General features: G+C 41.6%; 1 protein-coding gene across 4 annotated transcripts in view; it reads left to right on the top strand.

Moving 5' to 3' along the window:
* The window catches only part of USP46 (ubiquitin specific peptidase 46), a 68258-nt gene extending 54496 nt beyond the window's left edge, over positions 1–13762 (top strand). For 3 of the 4 annotated variants that reach the window (XR_005128956.2, XR_008549335.1, XR_008549336.1), the window contains exons 9-10: positions 412–612; positions 6634–13762. Coding sequence is in view for 1 of the 4 variants with exons in the window: in XM_037530405.2 (XP_037386302.1) it covers positions 412–513 (102 nt within the window). In the remaining 3 variants the exon portion in view is untranslated. Of the gene's footprint in view, positions 1–411; positions 5553–6633 lie in introns of those variants that run through there. The other variant, XM_037530405.2, reaches the window with a different exon arrangement.
* The last annotated feature ends 3427 nt before the right edge of the window (positions 13763–17189 follow it).

Below are 17189 nucleotides of genomic sequence, written 5' to 3'. Positions count from 1 at the left end.
CCTATTTGTTGATTTTGTTGTAAAGTAATATTAGCTCAAGTGAATTCCATACTCAGAAACTTAGTTTGTTTTAGCTCACGAGGGTAACACTATAGGGAATGAACTCTGAAGTGCACAGTTGGTCCCAGTGAATTAAGGTTATTCCCAAGATCCCCCAACTTAACATTTGAGAGACAGAAGCCCTGGCTGCTTCAAAGAAGGCTCACATATGGTTGCTAATAGATTTCCTCCTTTCTCAGTGATTTGCAATTTATATAATAATGATATCCCTCTGTCAAGTCTATTGAAAATCTCCACTTGGGGCTGTATAACAGTGTTTTACAACTGCATTTTCTTGTGTATTCTGTTAGTTTTTCTTCCCTTCTCCCAGTAATTATGTTAAACAGTTGTATTCTTTCTCTTTTATTGCAGAAAATAGATGCCCAAGCTATTGAAGAATTCTATGGCCTGACATCAGATATATCAAAAAATTCAGAATCTGGATATATTTTATTCTATCAGTCAAGAGAATAACTTAAAGAACTGTGGGACTAATTCAAGTGGGGGAAATGTTCAGAGCACTGTTACCTGGTTTCCCTGCAGACCGCCTTCTTCCCCAGCGGCCCACGAACGGTATTACTCCGAGTCCCAGTGGTCTGGCTGTGTTGACTGTCTCCCTGTGTTTTTCTACATGCAGCACTACTTGTGGTTTATTTTAGTCTGAGGTAGAGTTAACTGCAATCAGATTGTAGTAAGATTTATATGAATAACAGTTGCTAATTTTAGGATTGGGTAAATGCTGTGCCACTGGCTGTATCTGGCTGAATTAGAATGACTTTTCCTAGGAATGTCTGCAGTCTTGTTTTGGGTCTTTGCTTAACTTCCTAAATGGCTTCCCGAGTCTCCTTTCAATGCATTCCCTTAATTTGTTCCTGGAAACATTGTTACCCATTTTTAGCTTTCCTGCCTCTTTCTGACAGGAAGATGGAAGAATTGGGTAGATGTTCAACTTTTAGGGCTGCAACTATAGCTTTAAGTTTGTGCAAGTGAAAATGTTTAAACGTGGGTAACCTCGATACTAAAACCATCCTCCATGTGGAGCAGGGTGAAGAGAAGCTGTTCATGGTGGCTGGCGTCTGCACCGGGCTGTGCCTTCCTAGCTGTTAGAATTGCAGGAGCTAAGAAGGTGTGGGGCTCCCCGCAGGCACAGACAAGAGGAGGAAGCTTTAGTGCACAGCGAAAAGTTACTTTTCTTATCTTTCTACCAAAACCAAGTTTCAGGAAAATAACTCTATGCTGTCTGTTTTTAGTGATACTTTTCTTCTGTAGGGTCGTGTGAGTTGTATTTATCCTTTATCTGGCACTGCTAAGCTTTCCAAGGTGTCTTTCCAGTCCTGCTGGTGTTTGGCAGTCTGTGGTTGCAGGCCTAAGACACCACGCGGCCACCTCTGGCATAGCTCTCCTTAGCTGGTCAGCGCCAACATCCTTCTTTATCAGGAATAATGAAGGCACTGCGCCTTTACCACCATCAGCTGCATTGTACAACTGTTCACTTTTTAACATTTCAGTTTGTTTACCGAGGCACTGGCAAGGCCCAGAGCTGATATGGAACCTTCTCTAGAGGGAATATTGGAGTTAGCTGGGTAAGAAGGTGGCTCACAGGAAGTGTCAGTGGGCAGGTGGAGGGATAAACAAAATGGCGGCATTTCTTTGGCTCAGACTCCTAGAATGCTTGACGAGACAGAGTTTTTTATGGAAGAACCTCATCTCACCATAGTTACTTTTACCTTTTTCACTTTTATTATATATGTATTTATTAGATCACTTGAGTATTGGTACCTTTTATTAAAAGGGTCGATTTGGTGTTTTGCCGTTGAGCTGGTTTTTGGTTTCCTACAAATACTACGAGTTGGAGATCTTGGCTTCCTGTGGGAAGTCAGTTGACTTCCATACACTATGATATACTGTGAACATATTATCTTGTTACCTAATAAATTCAGCGAACAAACATGCAAACTTTTGGCATAATGTGAACTAAAATTGAAATTGAAAATGTTAGTGGTCATTTTGCAACAATTAAGGCATAGCACTTTATCTAGATGAAAACTGGATTTCTTATCTTTGAAATATCTTGAACTGATTATTGCTCAGAACTAAATAAGCATGCAAACACCTCATTTGTTCATGCTTGAAGTGAAATGTTTTACTTTTCACTGGAGAAGACAAAAACAGGGTGAGCTTATTGTTTTATACAAGTGATGAAACTATACCTTGCCTTGTTTAAGGGCAAATACATATTTATAAATATTTTGTCTTTTTTTCTTCCACAAGACATATACAGTAATCACTTACCTGGAAGGTGAGTCTTTATTCTGTGTTTAAGGAGAAACACTTTCCAATTGAAGGTAATTGATATAGGGAACTGTTTGTACAATATATAACCCGTATATTTGGCTACCGGTTGCAAAGTTTAAAGAATTGATTGATGGTTGAGCTCTAATTTATTTTCAAACTGATTAATAAGAAAAACTATTAAAATTATCTTTGAAATGATTCTTGAAGCTAATTTATTAGGAAAAAATGTTTCAATTGGAAGCTTATAGAAGTAATATCTAAATGCTAAGTCATAGATTCAGTACATTTTGTTTTGTTTTGGGGGTTTTTTGTATGTGTTTGGCTTTTTTTTTTTAATCTGTAAAGAGTGTTTCCCAGTGACTTAACTGAAATAATTTCTTTTTCATAGAAAAGGTGAGTTTAATTCAGTATTCACAGATAGACTTGTAGAATAACAGAAAGTATGGAAGATAACGCAAAGTCATTAAAAATGATTGTGTGGTTAAGGAAAGGAAGATGGAAGAACAAAATGCACTTATCCACCAACACTCCAAGTTTTTAAACTTCAGAACTATTTCATAATTTCTTCCCTCTTCCTTGCCAATAAATGAAACAAACACTAGGCAGCTACATTTTTCCCGCCCAGTCTTTTTACTTTACGTAACCACAGTAGCATGCAAACACTTTTTAATTATTCATCCCTCACTCATTGCATAAAGCTGAGAGAAGGTATAGACACTCAAGACCGTTCTGAGGTCAGCAATAGCACAAAGGCTCAGCAATATTCCCTCCAATGGCCAGGGTGACTGTGTATCATTTTCCAGCAGGCCTGAGAAGACCTGTTGATTTCTTTTAACTGCTGGATGTTTTAAAATAAGTCATAGCCTTTCACTCTTAAAAAAGAGGAGAAATAATTGCTTTATTGGCTATTTACTATTATAGCATCTAGGTTATGATACGGTATGCTAAGACGACATTTTGAAGTCAGTTCAGTAAAATGTGGACATCCAGTCCTGTTATGTTGATGCATTTCCTTCCAGGCAACACGAAGTGAACTGGTTTGAAGGGAGCCAAGGAACAACACACATGGGTGTTGATTTGACTATGAAACCAGTCATGTTGGGTTTTATGACCTGATAATACTTTGGGTTTAAGATGAAATAGGAATAAAGTGACAGAAATGGTCTCTATGCATTTATTTTCATGGATACCCTTAATTTCATGGGCATGCCTAATAATGAACTGTGTTCTAACTGGAGCTTAGGGCTTATTTTAGATATTGGAGTGTAGCTTTATTACAGATGGATTTTATCTTTAAACATTGCATTTTGATCAACTTTGTATATTCATGTGTATTAAAATATTGTGCACTAAATGTTTTGCCCTTGTTTGCTATTATATGGTCAAGGCATTTATCAGCACTATTGTGATTAACTCATGTAAATGGCATGGGTCCGGGAAAATTATTTCCTACTTTCCTGCCTAATTAAATTTCTGTTTTCCAGTATTACATTTATTTATTTTTGGCTTCCATTTCTGTATAACCAAAATAGTTACTGTATTTGTGTGGCATTCATTTGACTTTGTTGCTAAAAAAAAAAAAAAAAAAAAAAAAAAAAATTTAGTTTTTATTTAAAACAATCTGTACCTTAATTTTCTTTAATGTAACCAATTCAAGCACTTTAAGCAATAATGTCAATCTTGTGAAATTTCAATCAGTTTAACACCCTGCCTCTAAAATTGTTTGCAAAAAAAATAAATAAATGAAATAGGAATTCTCTTCTTAGAGAATTATATACAAGTAATGTTACACACACACACAGATGCAAATCCTTTCAATAAAATGGGGGTCATTAGCAAATCTCATATTCAGGTCCAAACAATTTTGAAGTGGTGGATGTGTAAAGAATGTTTGATATTATAATCTGTAAAGGACTTGCTATTGTCAAGGTTGATAAAATCAGTGACCTGGAGATAATTCACCACTGTTTTGAGTGAAAAAGATTAACTGAATTAATCCAGAAACTTATATCTTGGGATGAGCAAATTAAGATCAATGAAAAAAAAAATTCAGGGCAGATCATTAGACATCCCATTCGATTGCTTAGCTGTGGCTACCTATAAAATCTCCTTCATCAGCTCTGAAACAAGACACACAGATACAGCTCGCGGCTCTGTAATGTGTGAGCATCAGTTTTAGGACAGAAGGTATGTGTGGTCCTGGCTCTGGGCTGCTGGGCTGCTTTCTCAGCTGTGAGATCCACAGTTAGGGATCCCCAGTTGGGTGCTCACCATTCCTTACACTGTTCTATCAGAAGGGGGACTGGTGGGGACCCACATGCTGTGGTCTCAGGGAATGGCTTCCCAGGCTCGAGACTCAAGATTGCTGTTAACATCCTTGAGATAGCAGCAATCCACTGCCCACCTGTGACTATGCAGGTGTCCCTTTTCACCAACTCTGTCCCTCTGCAGGGCAGCAGCCTTCCTGCCTGCCCGTGACCTGTCAAGGCTGCCTGCCTGCAACGCTGCAGGCCTCTCTTAGCAAACTTGTCCCTTCTGGGGTAGCTCTTCCTGCCCTTTATGTCTATGCAAGTGTCCTTTATTCCTCTGTCCCTTTCCCTAACATCCTTGGGATATTCCTCCCCAGCCAGTCACTTCAGGGTGTTGTGCATGGGCAGGAGATTATCATATGAATACATTTGCCTGGGTCCAGTTGTGGGAATAAAAACCCAGTGCGCCACTAAGTCACCCACTTTGCATCAGTCTTTTTTTGGGGCAGTTCAGTTGAACCTGACTGAGCAGGCATAGAGCCTGCTGGGAAAGTCACTTTACCTGCCTTGAAGGCTGAGGGAAGAGAAGACCCTGGGAAAGCATTTTCTATTCTTCGTTTTGTCCATCTGTCAAATGGAGATTTAATTGTGGAGATAGTATAAAGACAAGCCACTCAGTCTTGCTCTAAAGGTGCCTCAGCTGGTAAGATTCATAAGCGATTGTTTAGCACCTGCTCTATGCTAGGCAGTGTGCTGGGACTTGAGGAAGACGAAGCAGGCAGGATCTCTCTTTAGGTTTCTCGCCTTGGGAGAAAAGTCAGTGGAGGGCCTCCCTGGTGGCAAAAGGAGTTAAATCTCAGCACTATGAAGCTATGGGCTGCACTAATTCGATCCCTGGCCACATGGTGCAGCAGACCTCTCCTGTCTCTCCCGCTGTTCCCCTCAGCAGTGTATTTCAGTAGATCTGCCTGTTCTGTTACCCACTCTGCCTCTGATGAATCCTCTCACCCCCCCCCCACTAGGCCCCCCCCCGCCGACCCCCAACCCCGCGTCTGGCCTACTCCCCAGCTCTTGCATGCATAAATAAATCTTTTTTTTGTTTAAAAAGGAAAATCAGTGGAAAAAGAATTTAGAGTGTGGAAATTACTTGTGTGTGGAAAATTCATCATGCCCAGCATGGTTTGGTATTCAGTCTGGTTCCGACTATGCAGATGGGTACTGAGGATAAAATAGGTCGCTCACTTCCTTTCTTTCTGGGACCTCCTTCTGGGCGCCCCACTCCCTTTCCTGCCTGCTTTTGGTGTTGCCTTAGCCTGCTCTCAGCTCCTAGAGACAACACAATTTTAAAAACCCTGTGTGAATCCAGTATGTGGCAGCCAGGTACCTGAGGGTTTGTCTCTTAGTTATTGTGTTAAAAAGAGCCAGAATATCAGAAGTCTTACTGGGGTTTTATGAATAAAACGTCTAAACAATCTCTTTACATTAGTACCAAATAATTAGAGACTATCTAAACTTAACCAAAATCCATCAGGGCATGAATTTTTCAGCTATGTGAACTAATGATTTTATGGGCTTATCAACCGGTGTTTTAATTTTTGGGTTCCCCTCTGTTTTAATAGTGCTTCAAACAAAGCATATTAAGAGCTTACAGAGAAATGAAAAATAAACTTCATTTTGGTTATGAGACACCAGAGTCAGACATTAGATTTTGTAGGAAGGATTCCTAATTTTGTGCTCATTTCCCACATGAAGATTCATAATAAAGTATTTATTAGCAGCCTTGGGGGTATCAGATTCATGTTGTGAGAGAATTTTTTCAGTTTTAAGGCAGTGTGAAATTCCACAGAGAGCCCTTCCTGGAAAGGTTGGGCACTTGTTCATTGAAATCATATTTTGTTCTTGCCTCTCCGAGGTAGTAGGGGCCTTGGAGAAGAAAACTGAGATATAGATTTGGCAGAAAGCAAAATAATTTAATAGTGGAAGCCACCATTTCTATATATCTTACCAAGTTCTCCTCCTGTGATCCAACTCCACTGTATTTGTGTTTCAGAGTCTCTTAATTGACCTTGCCTGAGAGAACATTCTGTGCTGAGACAACTGAAAATAAACACCAGAAAAATGTAAGAGTGAGCCTTCATACCTTCTGCAGCAAGCTAAATCTCTTCACTAGAGAGCTTCTCTCCAGGTTGAGAATTGCCTGTTTCCCAAACTGAGACGTAGAAAAACACTTTTTAATGGGTTATGAAGCCCATGCGAAGAAGCAGCTCATTCTATTGCCCTCTCCAAGTTACCCCTCCCTCTCCTCATCCCAGAATAAATGGTTTGAAAATTTTTTGCAAAGAAGTTGCTTCTGCATCTTTTTCTACCTCCTCAATCCCAAAGCCCAGAGAACAACAATAAGTATAAGTTGCTAACTTGCACTTTAGAGGTTTCAGCAGAAGTAGGAGAGAAGGCTGTGGCATGGAGAAGAACCTGTGCCCTTCATGCTTGTGGATTTGCTTGGTGTTTAAAGTCTGTCATCTGAGGTGTCTGTGGAAGTTTTTATGAAGAACAAACACCACAGAATCTGCCCTCAGATAGGAATTTATATAGAATGTAGGAGTATAATGAGGTGTGAATCTCAGCGGAGAAACAGAAGAGGGTAGTCCTTCTAACATTACTGCTCAGTTTCTGACCTTGGGTCTCACTCTAACCCCTGTCCCAATCTGTGTGCTTTCCCTGGAGACTTAGAGGGTCCCCTGTGGACCCCACACCTGTCCCTAGTTCATATACAAATTCAGGTTCTATGTGCTTTCTGTTGTCCTGACCGGGATCTCTCATAGAACTTTAGACTCAGCAGTAGTGTGGAAAAGCTCTCTGGACCTAGAACCCAAGTCCAGGTACTAGTGTGGAGATCTAGTAGGGATGAGGGGGAGAAGCATCAGAAAGCTTAAAGGCTTGATTGAGTTCAAGTCCTCACTGGCTTCCTGTGTGATGTCACAGCCTTGTCACCTAAGTCAGATGTTGGCCATAGTGTTGGGATTAGGATGCTAAGGACTATTTTTTGGTAAAGAAGCTTTCCCTCAGGTTCTCAAGGGTGATGAAGACAGAATTGCACAACAGTGGAAAACATGTAACTAGTTCCTTACATAAGAAGTTCTGAGAGGTGGTTACCTGAAAAAAGAAATAGCAACAGTGTACAAAAACTAAATAAGTTCTGGGGTACTGTACTACTGTTGAGTTTTACCTAAACCCTATAACATCTTTCAGGCACGAAGGACAAGATTGTGTGGAGCTGAGAAACAGAAAAGCAGCTCCTGACAGCCAGGGACTGGCCCACAGCAGCCCCGCCTTGCCTGCTGCTCTGAGCTGGCCTGGTACTCCCCGGGCCACAGTGGTTTCTGGGTGAACATAAACAATCTCAAAGAACACTAACCTCAGACAAGGTCATGCTGAAATGAGCATAAAGCATTATGAAGTGAGACAAAAAGCAAGACCACTTCATAGTTTTATCTGCATAGACAAAAACAAGGTCACTGTAAACCCCCAGATACCAAACATCTCTTTCCCTCCTTCACGTCCAAGTCACAGCTGCTGCTTATACGATGATGACACTTAGCTTTGTTGTCCTGCTAGTTAGATGAGATTTATTAAGATGTACATGATGAAGGAATTATCCCCACTTTGGAAAGCACACAACAGGAGTGAACCCCTATTCCTTGAACCCTCCCCTAAGAACCAAACCAAAGCCCCAATCCTGTAAGTTCTAACACCCTCTTATAGCACTGCCCACCGTGTGTGGTCTCACTGCTGTGAACATCAAACAGTTTGTTCAACCACTCTTGTGTTCCTGGTGGTCTGGCTGGGGGAGCCCTAACTGAGGAGATAACCACTTCCTCGGGTCAGCCTGGGTCTGCTCGTCTCATGGGCGGGAAGGAAAAAGCCACACACATTCAAGGTTTGTCATTAGTGTCCCACCACCTAATGATCTATAGGAACTCCTATCCAGGAGGGGTGGTGGTGTTGGGCTGGGTGCCAAGGCAAGCTTAAAAGTAACTGACTAAATCAGGATCTCAGTTTTTTCTAACCCGTAGAGTTAGGGAGATCAGGGTTATGATGGATGCTGCAAAGCACGCCAGGCATATTACATGGTGGTTATGAGCAGGATATGGTAAGACTGACAGGCTTTGTTCATTGTCTATGCATTCTTGGCACTTCCACACCCGTCTTTATGTCTCACAGGCTCACATGTGTCTGTCTGTAGAGCCAATGACAGAACCTCTATATGAGGCAGGATCTGAAACTAATCAGATGGGGCCTGAGTGCCTTCTGCAGGAAAGGCACAAAGTCTATTTCAGGAATTCCAATCTTCTGCTGAGAAGATCCCTGTTCTGTCTGGATCTTGTTATGTATGCCAATAAACTTTCTAGAATCAAGAGTTAAGAGCTGGAGTCGGCAGTGAGAAGTGGAGAAGGCAGAGGGGCCTAGAGGTAATTGAGGATATAGTGCAGGGTCTAGTGCCCTCTGCTGGGAATTTTTCCTGAACTGTGGCATGTCCTGTTTTTATTTTATATACATTATTTGTTCATGGTCTGCTAAAAACAAACCAAACCCGACCATTTTAAATCTAAATTGAGGCTTAAGTTTAACAGGCTCTCCCCTATCTGCAGGATCGAGCAGGAGAACGAGGGGCCACCAGGGTGAAGGAGAGAGGTCAGAGTGTCTTGAAGACCGAGTCCTCTAGTTCAGGCCTAGGCAGGGTCGGTCATTGAGTGAAATAAATGCCTGCTATCAGGCAAGAGTGGAGGCACCTGTGAAGCGTTGAGAACAATTGATTCCTGTCCCTATTTAGATGTCACAAAGCAGAAAAGGAAGAAAAAGAAGAAAGAAACACAGCATATTGGAGAGATTGATATAAGGATTGAAATGAAAGATCTGAGAGCCAGTCTCTTATTTGGGAGGGTGTGGGAGAATGCCCCTCAGTAAGACAGCTAACATGACTAAGCCTGATTTTAAATCCTTACAGCTCTGAGGGCAAATACAGTTTTGTTTCTCCTATTCGCATTCTGATTAAAATTCTTTGCAAGCTATTGATTTCTTTGTTGCACAAAAACTGTAAGAGTTCCCCAAAGTAATAAAGGGTTGGCACTAATTTGTTATTTTAGAATTTATGGAAAATTGTTATGTATTTTGCAGCATTCTTGCATTACTTTTGCTGAGGCATTTCTTTGTAGTCATGTCTGCTGATCTCAAATTATAGGATGTGTAATGGAACTTTAATCACATTAGGCTCAGGATTATTCTCTTTTCCATTTGGACAGAAAGTCTATAGTGACATCTGAGAACAGGAGCTGTGAGTAGGTGAAGGATGGAAATGTGAGAATGTTCAATAAAGAAATTGCAAAGCGGCTCTGAAGGAGCAGGGGGGACGTCGAGTTATCCTTCCTCTGCTCAGCTGCTTGGTGCCTGGCTTCTGTCACACGCAGGTCTTGATAAAGTTCACTGATAGAATTTTTTTTTTTAAGATTTGTTTGTTTATGTATACAAGAACTGGGGTGCAGGCCAGAGGTGCAGAGAGGTGAGGATTCACCAGAGACAGAGTGGGGAGCAGAATAGGCGGATCCACTGAAATACACTGCTGAGGGGAGCAGCGGGGAGACAGGAGAGGTCTGCTGCACCATGTGAGTAGCTCCCTGGTTGGGGATTGAACTCATGCTACAATGGCTGCCTATAGCTTCATAGTGCTGAGACTTCACCCCTTGCGTCACAAGGGAGGCCCCTAGAATCTATTTTAAAGTAGATTTTAGAAAAGACATTTTATTTTAAAATGCTTTATTATAGGACATTTTAAACATGCATAAATGTAGAGAACAGAATATTGAACCTCTACAACCTCTCTGCTCATCCCAACAGTTAACTATGGACAGTCTTGTATCAGATGGATGGAATTCTCAGATCGTATTGGAAAGTCACCCAGGGTAACAAGTCCCTAACCCTTTAGGATCTCTGAACCCAGAAAGGGTAAATGAGGTGTTAGTACAGTTCAGATTAACCACCAGCTGTGAAGGATGGGCCATTTATTTTGTCATTCCTCTAACTTTAAATGTTTGGTTTTTTTTTTAAAAAAAAGATTTATTTACTTGTATAAGAACTGGGGTACAGGCCAAATGCACGGGAGGGTGAGAGGATTCACCAGGGACAGAGTGAGGAACAGAACAGGCAGACTGACAAAATACACTGTTGAGGGGAGCAGCGGGCGAGACAGGAGAGGTCTGCTCGCCACGTGGGACCCTTGCCGGCCAGCCAGGATCCAACTGGTGCTGCAGAGGCTGCGGACAGCTTCACAGCGCTGCACTCAACCGCCTGCGCCACCAGGGAGGCCCTAACTTGAAGTGTTTTGTGATAACAATTTTATGGTTAAAGTAGACTTAGCTTGTTTAATGGCTAATGTGAAATACAATGAAACTGAAGCTTCAGTGAGGGTGTCCACATTTATTTGGGAAATTCGATGAAATGAATGACCCTCTATAACTAAGAGAATATAGACCATAGTCTGTGCATATTGATTCAAAAGTGAAAACTACCTGTCCCTCCACCCCTTTCTGGAATTTTCCCAAAGGAATGGGGTCAAGCTCAATGTTTCTATTTATCTCTTCCCTTTCCTGTTGGTATTTTCCCTCACAACATACCATTAGTAGACTTCACTGATCATTATATTAAATCAAAGAATGGTAGAGAGGAAAGGAGTCCTGGGATAACAGTGCAAACTTTCCAGTGTCTAAGTAAGGAACCAGCAGCCCTGAGGTCTTAGCAAGACTTGCCTGCAATTCTTTCCATGTCTGTATCACCTAGAGTAAGGTAGGGGAACTGGGGGCATTGCCCTGGTGGTGCAGCAGGGTTGCTGTTCTGTGTGTGGTGCTTCCCTGCAGCAGGAAAGGAATGCAAGCTTCGTGTCAGCTCTCTGAATGTCCCTGCAGACAGGACCCAGAGCGGCAGGGTCTTGGCAGCCAAGGCAGAGCAGAAACCAAAGGCTCTTGGGTGCAGAACCTCATCCTTTCCAACCTCATCAACTAAAAATGAACCAAAGTTGAGGTTTTCAAACTCTTCATCCAGAAGCCCTGCTTTCAGCTGGGTGTTTGTTGGCTCTGCTGGTTAAGTGAACCCAGCGATAGGTTTACTGTACTCTTTCAAGTATTAGTTATTTTTAGCACACGTTTATTGAGCAGTTGCTTGTGGCAGATACTGAGCTTAGCGTCCTGCATGAGTTACTTCAATGGGTTCTCACAACAGCCTATGATACAGGTTCCATTATTATTATTCCTAGAAATCTGACTTTAGAATTCCTAGAAATCTGTTCTGAGGCTACCAGAGAGGGAGGGAGTGCAGAAGCAAAGCAGGAAGGGGGCACAATGGACTATGATACATGATTATGAGAGCTTTGGTGGTGGGTGTGATGTGGTAACACATCTGAAGAGGTGTGACCCTGTTGCCCCTCAAGCCTACACAGTGTTGTAAACCAGTGATAGCACAATAAATAAAGCAACAAGCAAAACACCAAAAAAATTAATTCCCATCTAGACATGAGAAAATGAATCTGGAACTTCAGAAACTGTTTTTGTTTTTATTTTCCCTTGGAGCTCTCTGTTCTGGAGATCACCCAAGGTACCTGGTTCAAATTCCAGATACAAATGATGAGGTGGCTTAGAACCAAGATTTTGTTTCTCTGATGACTAAATTTTTCCCAGATAATAACACGACAGTTAAGGGCATGGGCTTTCAAGCCAAACAAATATGCAGTTAAATATAGGCTCTGCCACTTGGCAGATTGTACCTGACCAGTCTCGATTTCCTCATCTGGAAAACAGGGATGATGATAATAGTCCTGTACCTGGCACACTAGCTGATAACTGGTGGTGAGGGTGAAATGGAATGAAGATTTCAGGCGCATAATACAGCCCCCTGCTGCAGTGCTCAGTGCATTTCATGGTGGAATGTTAAGTGTCCAAAAAGTTTTAACTGATATTGATTCATTATTAGACCTGGACGAGTTGAACACAATGGTGTCCATTATTCCTTCAGCTTAATATATTCAGAATAGGAATAAGTAAAGCAGCCTGGATTCATTTAATGAACAAAAGTAGGACTATGCTGACATTATTCAGCTTAATTCTTTTTTTCTTTAAAGCATGGCCACCTCTCTGAGAGACCCCAGATCTGCTGTGGCCTGTTCTAAGCTTAGCTGCTCAACACATGTGCTTTTGCTGTAGGCCAGTGAAATAAGCAGATCAGGGTCTCGGGAGAGGTAGATGCTGTTTTGGGCAGCCTGTGACGGAGACAGCAGAAAGAGCTGGTGTCACCAAGTCATCACTCTTGCCGTTGGAGCAAACTTTTCCTGTAAGTAGCTTTGAGAGAGATTTTGCCTGCTGGGAGCTGTTCATGCTGCTGGTGTCTAATGAAGTCAGTATTTTCTGCAAAGTCTGGTCTCTGGTGTTCCTCCAGCGCAGGCAGCATGGCCCAGCCAGCACAGCTGGCGTGCCGAGGCCCAGCTTTCCGATACTGCAGTGTCTCCACGCCCTATGGCGTGGAGTGGGCAGGGTGAAGGTTGCCCAGTCCCTTCTCAGGCCCTGCCTGTCCACCCAAGATTGCCCAGAACACACTGCTCCAAATTTGTAGCAATTGGCAGCTCTCTTCTGTGCCATTCAGGCATCTCTTATTCAAAACACTGTGGGTTTCACCAACTCTACTCAGACAGAACCTTATCTTTTCTTTCAAAAAACACTTTGTGTTATTTTAAAAATAAAATTAGTTAATTCTCAGTGTCTACGATTAGGAAAAAGAAGACTCTTCACAATGCTTTTTTGCTATTTCTTTTTTCTAAATTTTCTGTTTCATTGAGGCAGCGTTGGGTTACAAGACTGTATATGATTTTAGCAAATAGGTTCACACCTTCTCATTGCCACATCTACCACCAAGGCACCCAAGACCTACCATAGACCATTGGGTCCCCACCCCTTTGTTCGGCCTCCTACTAGCCTCCGTTCTGCAGTTATATTACTAAGGCTTGTTTTTGCCATTTCTTGCCCCCAACTCCATTTTCTTCCCCAATGGTAATTACTAATAAGAGTTTGTGGAAGGCCCTTAATGTGTGCATTAATACACACATATATGAACATAGATGCGTAAACATGGATATACGTATTTAGCTTTAACTTTTTAAGCATAAATATTGTTAAATGTTATTCTTGGAACTTGTTCCCCACAACTTAATTGTCTTAAATATCTTTCTATATCAGAACTATTTCAGTAAAAAAAAAAAATCATTGTTTATAATTCCATAATATGGACATACCATAATTTAGTTAAAGAACTTATCTTGCTTTTCTTATCTTGCTATTATTAGCAACCTTGCAGTGGCTATCTTTGTACCTATATCTCTGTGCAAATAGCCTTTTTAAACTCAAAACGTTTCCCTCTATGGCAGACCTCAGAAGGGTTAGCCAGGAGCAAGTGTTGATTTAGTCCAGGGAAAGTGTTGCATTAATTAGTTAAATCTTTTGGACAAGAGCAGATTCTGAACTTCAGAACTACTAAGTTGCATGAATGCCAAGCTGTTGGTTTAATGTAGGCAGATGCTGGAACCTCATCTGAAGATAACAATTAGAGACATAATTTTAAGATTGTAGAATTCAGTGTAACAGACTTGTTGTCTTTTCTCCTTTGGTGTTTGGAATTCTTTCAAGTGTCCTAGAGCCAAGAGAGGCTTGAAAGTTGATAATGTGTGTTTTTCCACTGTTACCCTTTCACCAGGATCTAGGGTTTCCAACTCCTGCAATTGTGAAACTTGTCTTCTTGCAGAAATGTTTGCCCTTGATTTGGGTTTTTTTGTAATTGTTGCCAAAGTCACATGATACAAGTTTTTACAACTTGTATCAAAGTTTATTCTTATTTTGCTATTCTTAAAGTCAGATTTAGACATCTGAAAGTGGAAGGGGGAGACTTGGAAAGAGAACTTGAGAAGAAACTACCTTTTCAAACACAGTCCTTAATGAAAGTGATGACATCACCTCTGTTTTGACTTTATGGTCTCTTGAGTGATCTTGTTCGCCTGTCAGACAGTCTGCAACAGTGATTAATATGCCCACTCTGGCCTGAGGAGGGAGTATGTTCTGAAACAACAGAGCAGCAGAGCACAGCAGGGGCGGGAGCCTGGAATCCAAGTGTAGACTCCGCCTGGTGCCCTGGCTCCCCCTGACAGGGCATCAGAACCAGTGGAAAGTTTTCAACAACGACATAGTGTTCTGGGTCTCATATCCAATGAATCCTGGACTCCTGTGTGTGGTTCCAGTTCATCCCCAGCAAGAAATACCGTGCCATCAATGCAAAGAAGTTATTAGTAATAATGATATTGATGATAACACTTTACATCGCTGTTCATGGTGATTTTAATGATTACTGTAATGTGTTGAAAGATAATGGCCTGATGCTAATAATCAGAAAGAAACCGACATGTAGACTTGGATGCCGACAAGTGTAAATATAATCCCTCATCTTCATTCCCTAAGCCCATCCCTTCACCCCCAGACATAGGTCTGCTACAGAGGCATCGCTGCACAGCCGTTTCCAAATGCCTAGTCCACACCACCTTTTTTTTTTTGGCTTGGAGCTACCTTCTGGATTACGTCCTCCAAACTATTCATGGCACAGCAGCCTGAGGGGTTTCTTTTTCCTTTTTATTTTGAAAAATTGCAAACCTACAGAAAAGTTGCAAAAAGATTAATAAGCAACTGTTTGCACTTTACTTAGATTTACTGATTATAATGTCTTGCTATATCTGGTTCAATCTCCTTATGTATATTATTACCACTATTACTGTCATTATAATCGGCTGACCCACTTGAGAGTAAGCTGGACATGTTATGGCCCTTCATTTATAAATATTTTCTTCTGTATCCTCTAAGAATAAGTGCGTACTCATCTAATAACCATAGTACCGTGATCAAATTCAGGAACTTCCATTTAATACTAATAGTTCATATAAAATTCATATTTAAATTTCACCTATTGCCCCCCAAATGTACCTTAGAAATTTTTTTCCTTCCAGGATCCAATCCCTCACATTTTGTTGCCATGTCTTTGGCCATATGTAACCTCAAACTCATGACGTTAGGATTAGTAAAGTGTGTAAGTCAGCCTTTTATGCAACACTCCTCTGTTTCAGTTTTCTGAGGTTTCCACATGAGAAAATGCAGGGGATTGGTTTTGGTGGCTTCCTTTCCAGAGCATCACACCAGGGGTGATGTGTGATGTGTGTCAGATGATGCTTCTGTTGGGGTTATCACCCTCCAGGGGCAATTAATTGAATGACACTCTCCAAACCGAGATGGCGGCCTTACCCACGCTCTGACCTCCTTCTGTTGTGCTTCCCTCTCCTCAGGCTTTTTCCTCTCACGGTCACCCTGGACTTCTTCCATCTCTTGAGCCAGTCAAGCCCTTTCCCTGTTGAGTTCTCCCCATTCTTTCTGGTTTGCTTGCAACTTGGTCAGTCTGTACATTTCAGAGTTCAGCTCTGAAAGAGACTAAAGAATTCCCATTACCTTGAAATGGAAGTTTCTGCAGGATGATTTTTTAAAAAAATATGTTACCTTCCTAACACTAACTGTCTTGTTTTCTTGCCTTGTTCCTGTAATGCTGAGCTATTCAATATGCAGGATAAGCCATAACTGGCACATGGCACACTCTAAAGTTCAGACATGTGGCAGGTTAGCCTTTCTTTCTTTTTTTTTTTTTAAGATTTATTTATTTATGCAAACAAGAGCTGGGGTATAGACCAGAGATACGGGGAGGTGAGAGGATTCACCAGAGACAGAGTGGGGAACAGAACAGGCAGACTGACTGAAATACACTGCTGAGGGGAGCAGCAGGCAAGGCAGGAGAGGTCTGCTGCGCCATGTGGGTTGCTCCCTGGGCAGCTGGGGATCGAACTCATGCTGCAGAGGCTGTGAATTGCTTCATAGTGCAGTGCTTAACCCCTTGTGCCACCAGGGAGGCCCTTAGCCTTTATTTCATTATAAGAGTTTGCAAGAAGAGAATTTAAAAGGCAGCATTAAAAATAAATTTGAAATTTTAGAACAACTTAGATCTATAGAAAAGTTTCAGAGACACAGAGAGTTACTGTATAACCCCTCACTCTTTTCCCCTAATATTGTTACCAAGTAATGGGCTCAAACTGATGTGCATATGAGCCAGTTACCATGACACCAGATTTTGGTAAAGAGAAGGAAGCTTTATGGCAAGTTGATTGGCAGGGAGGTGAAAAGGAAACTCAAATCTGCCTCCCTGATTTAAGAAAAGGAATCAGGGTATATAAGTTTGAGGATTTGGAGTTCAGAACAAAAGAGTTAACATCTTTGGCTAAGGAGTGGGCTAAGGGTAAAGAAATGTAAACTTGGCTGAAGTTCATTGACTAATTACAGAGCCGTTCACACATGAAGTTTGAGGAGGTTTTTTTTCAGATAATGCAAGTTTTGAATTTCTGTTGGTGGATCCTTGCGTTGGTGTTTTTTGGGGAGCACTCCCCTGAAAAGTCCTCCCTCCTCCACTTTTGTCTTCTCCCAGCTCCAGCTGGTC

Source organism: Talpa occidentalis, unplaced genomic scaffold (genome assembly GCF_014898055.3).
Source record: "Talpa occidentalis isolate TD23 unplaced genomic scaffold, MPIMG_talOcc4v2.1 talOcc4.6, whole genome shotgun sequence".
Taxonomy (NCBI): domain Eukaryota; kingdom Metazoa; phylum Chordata; class Mammalia; order Eulipotyphla; family Talpidae; genus Talpa; species Talpa occidentalis.
The sequence above is the reverse complement of the archived record's forward strand: the minus strand, read 5'-3'. Positions and strand labels throughout refer to the sequence as shown.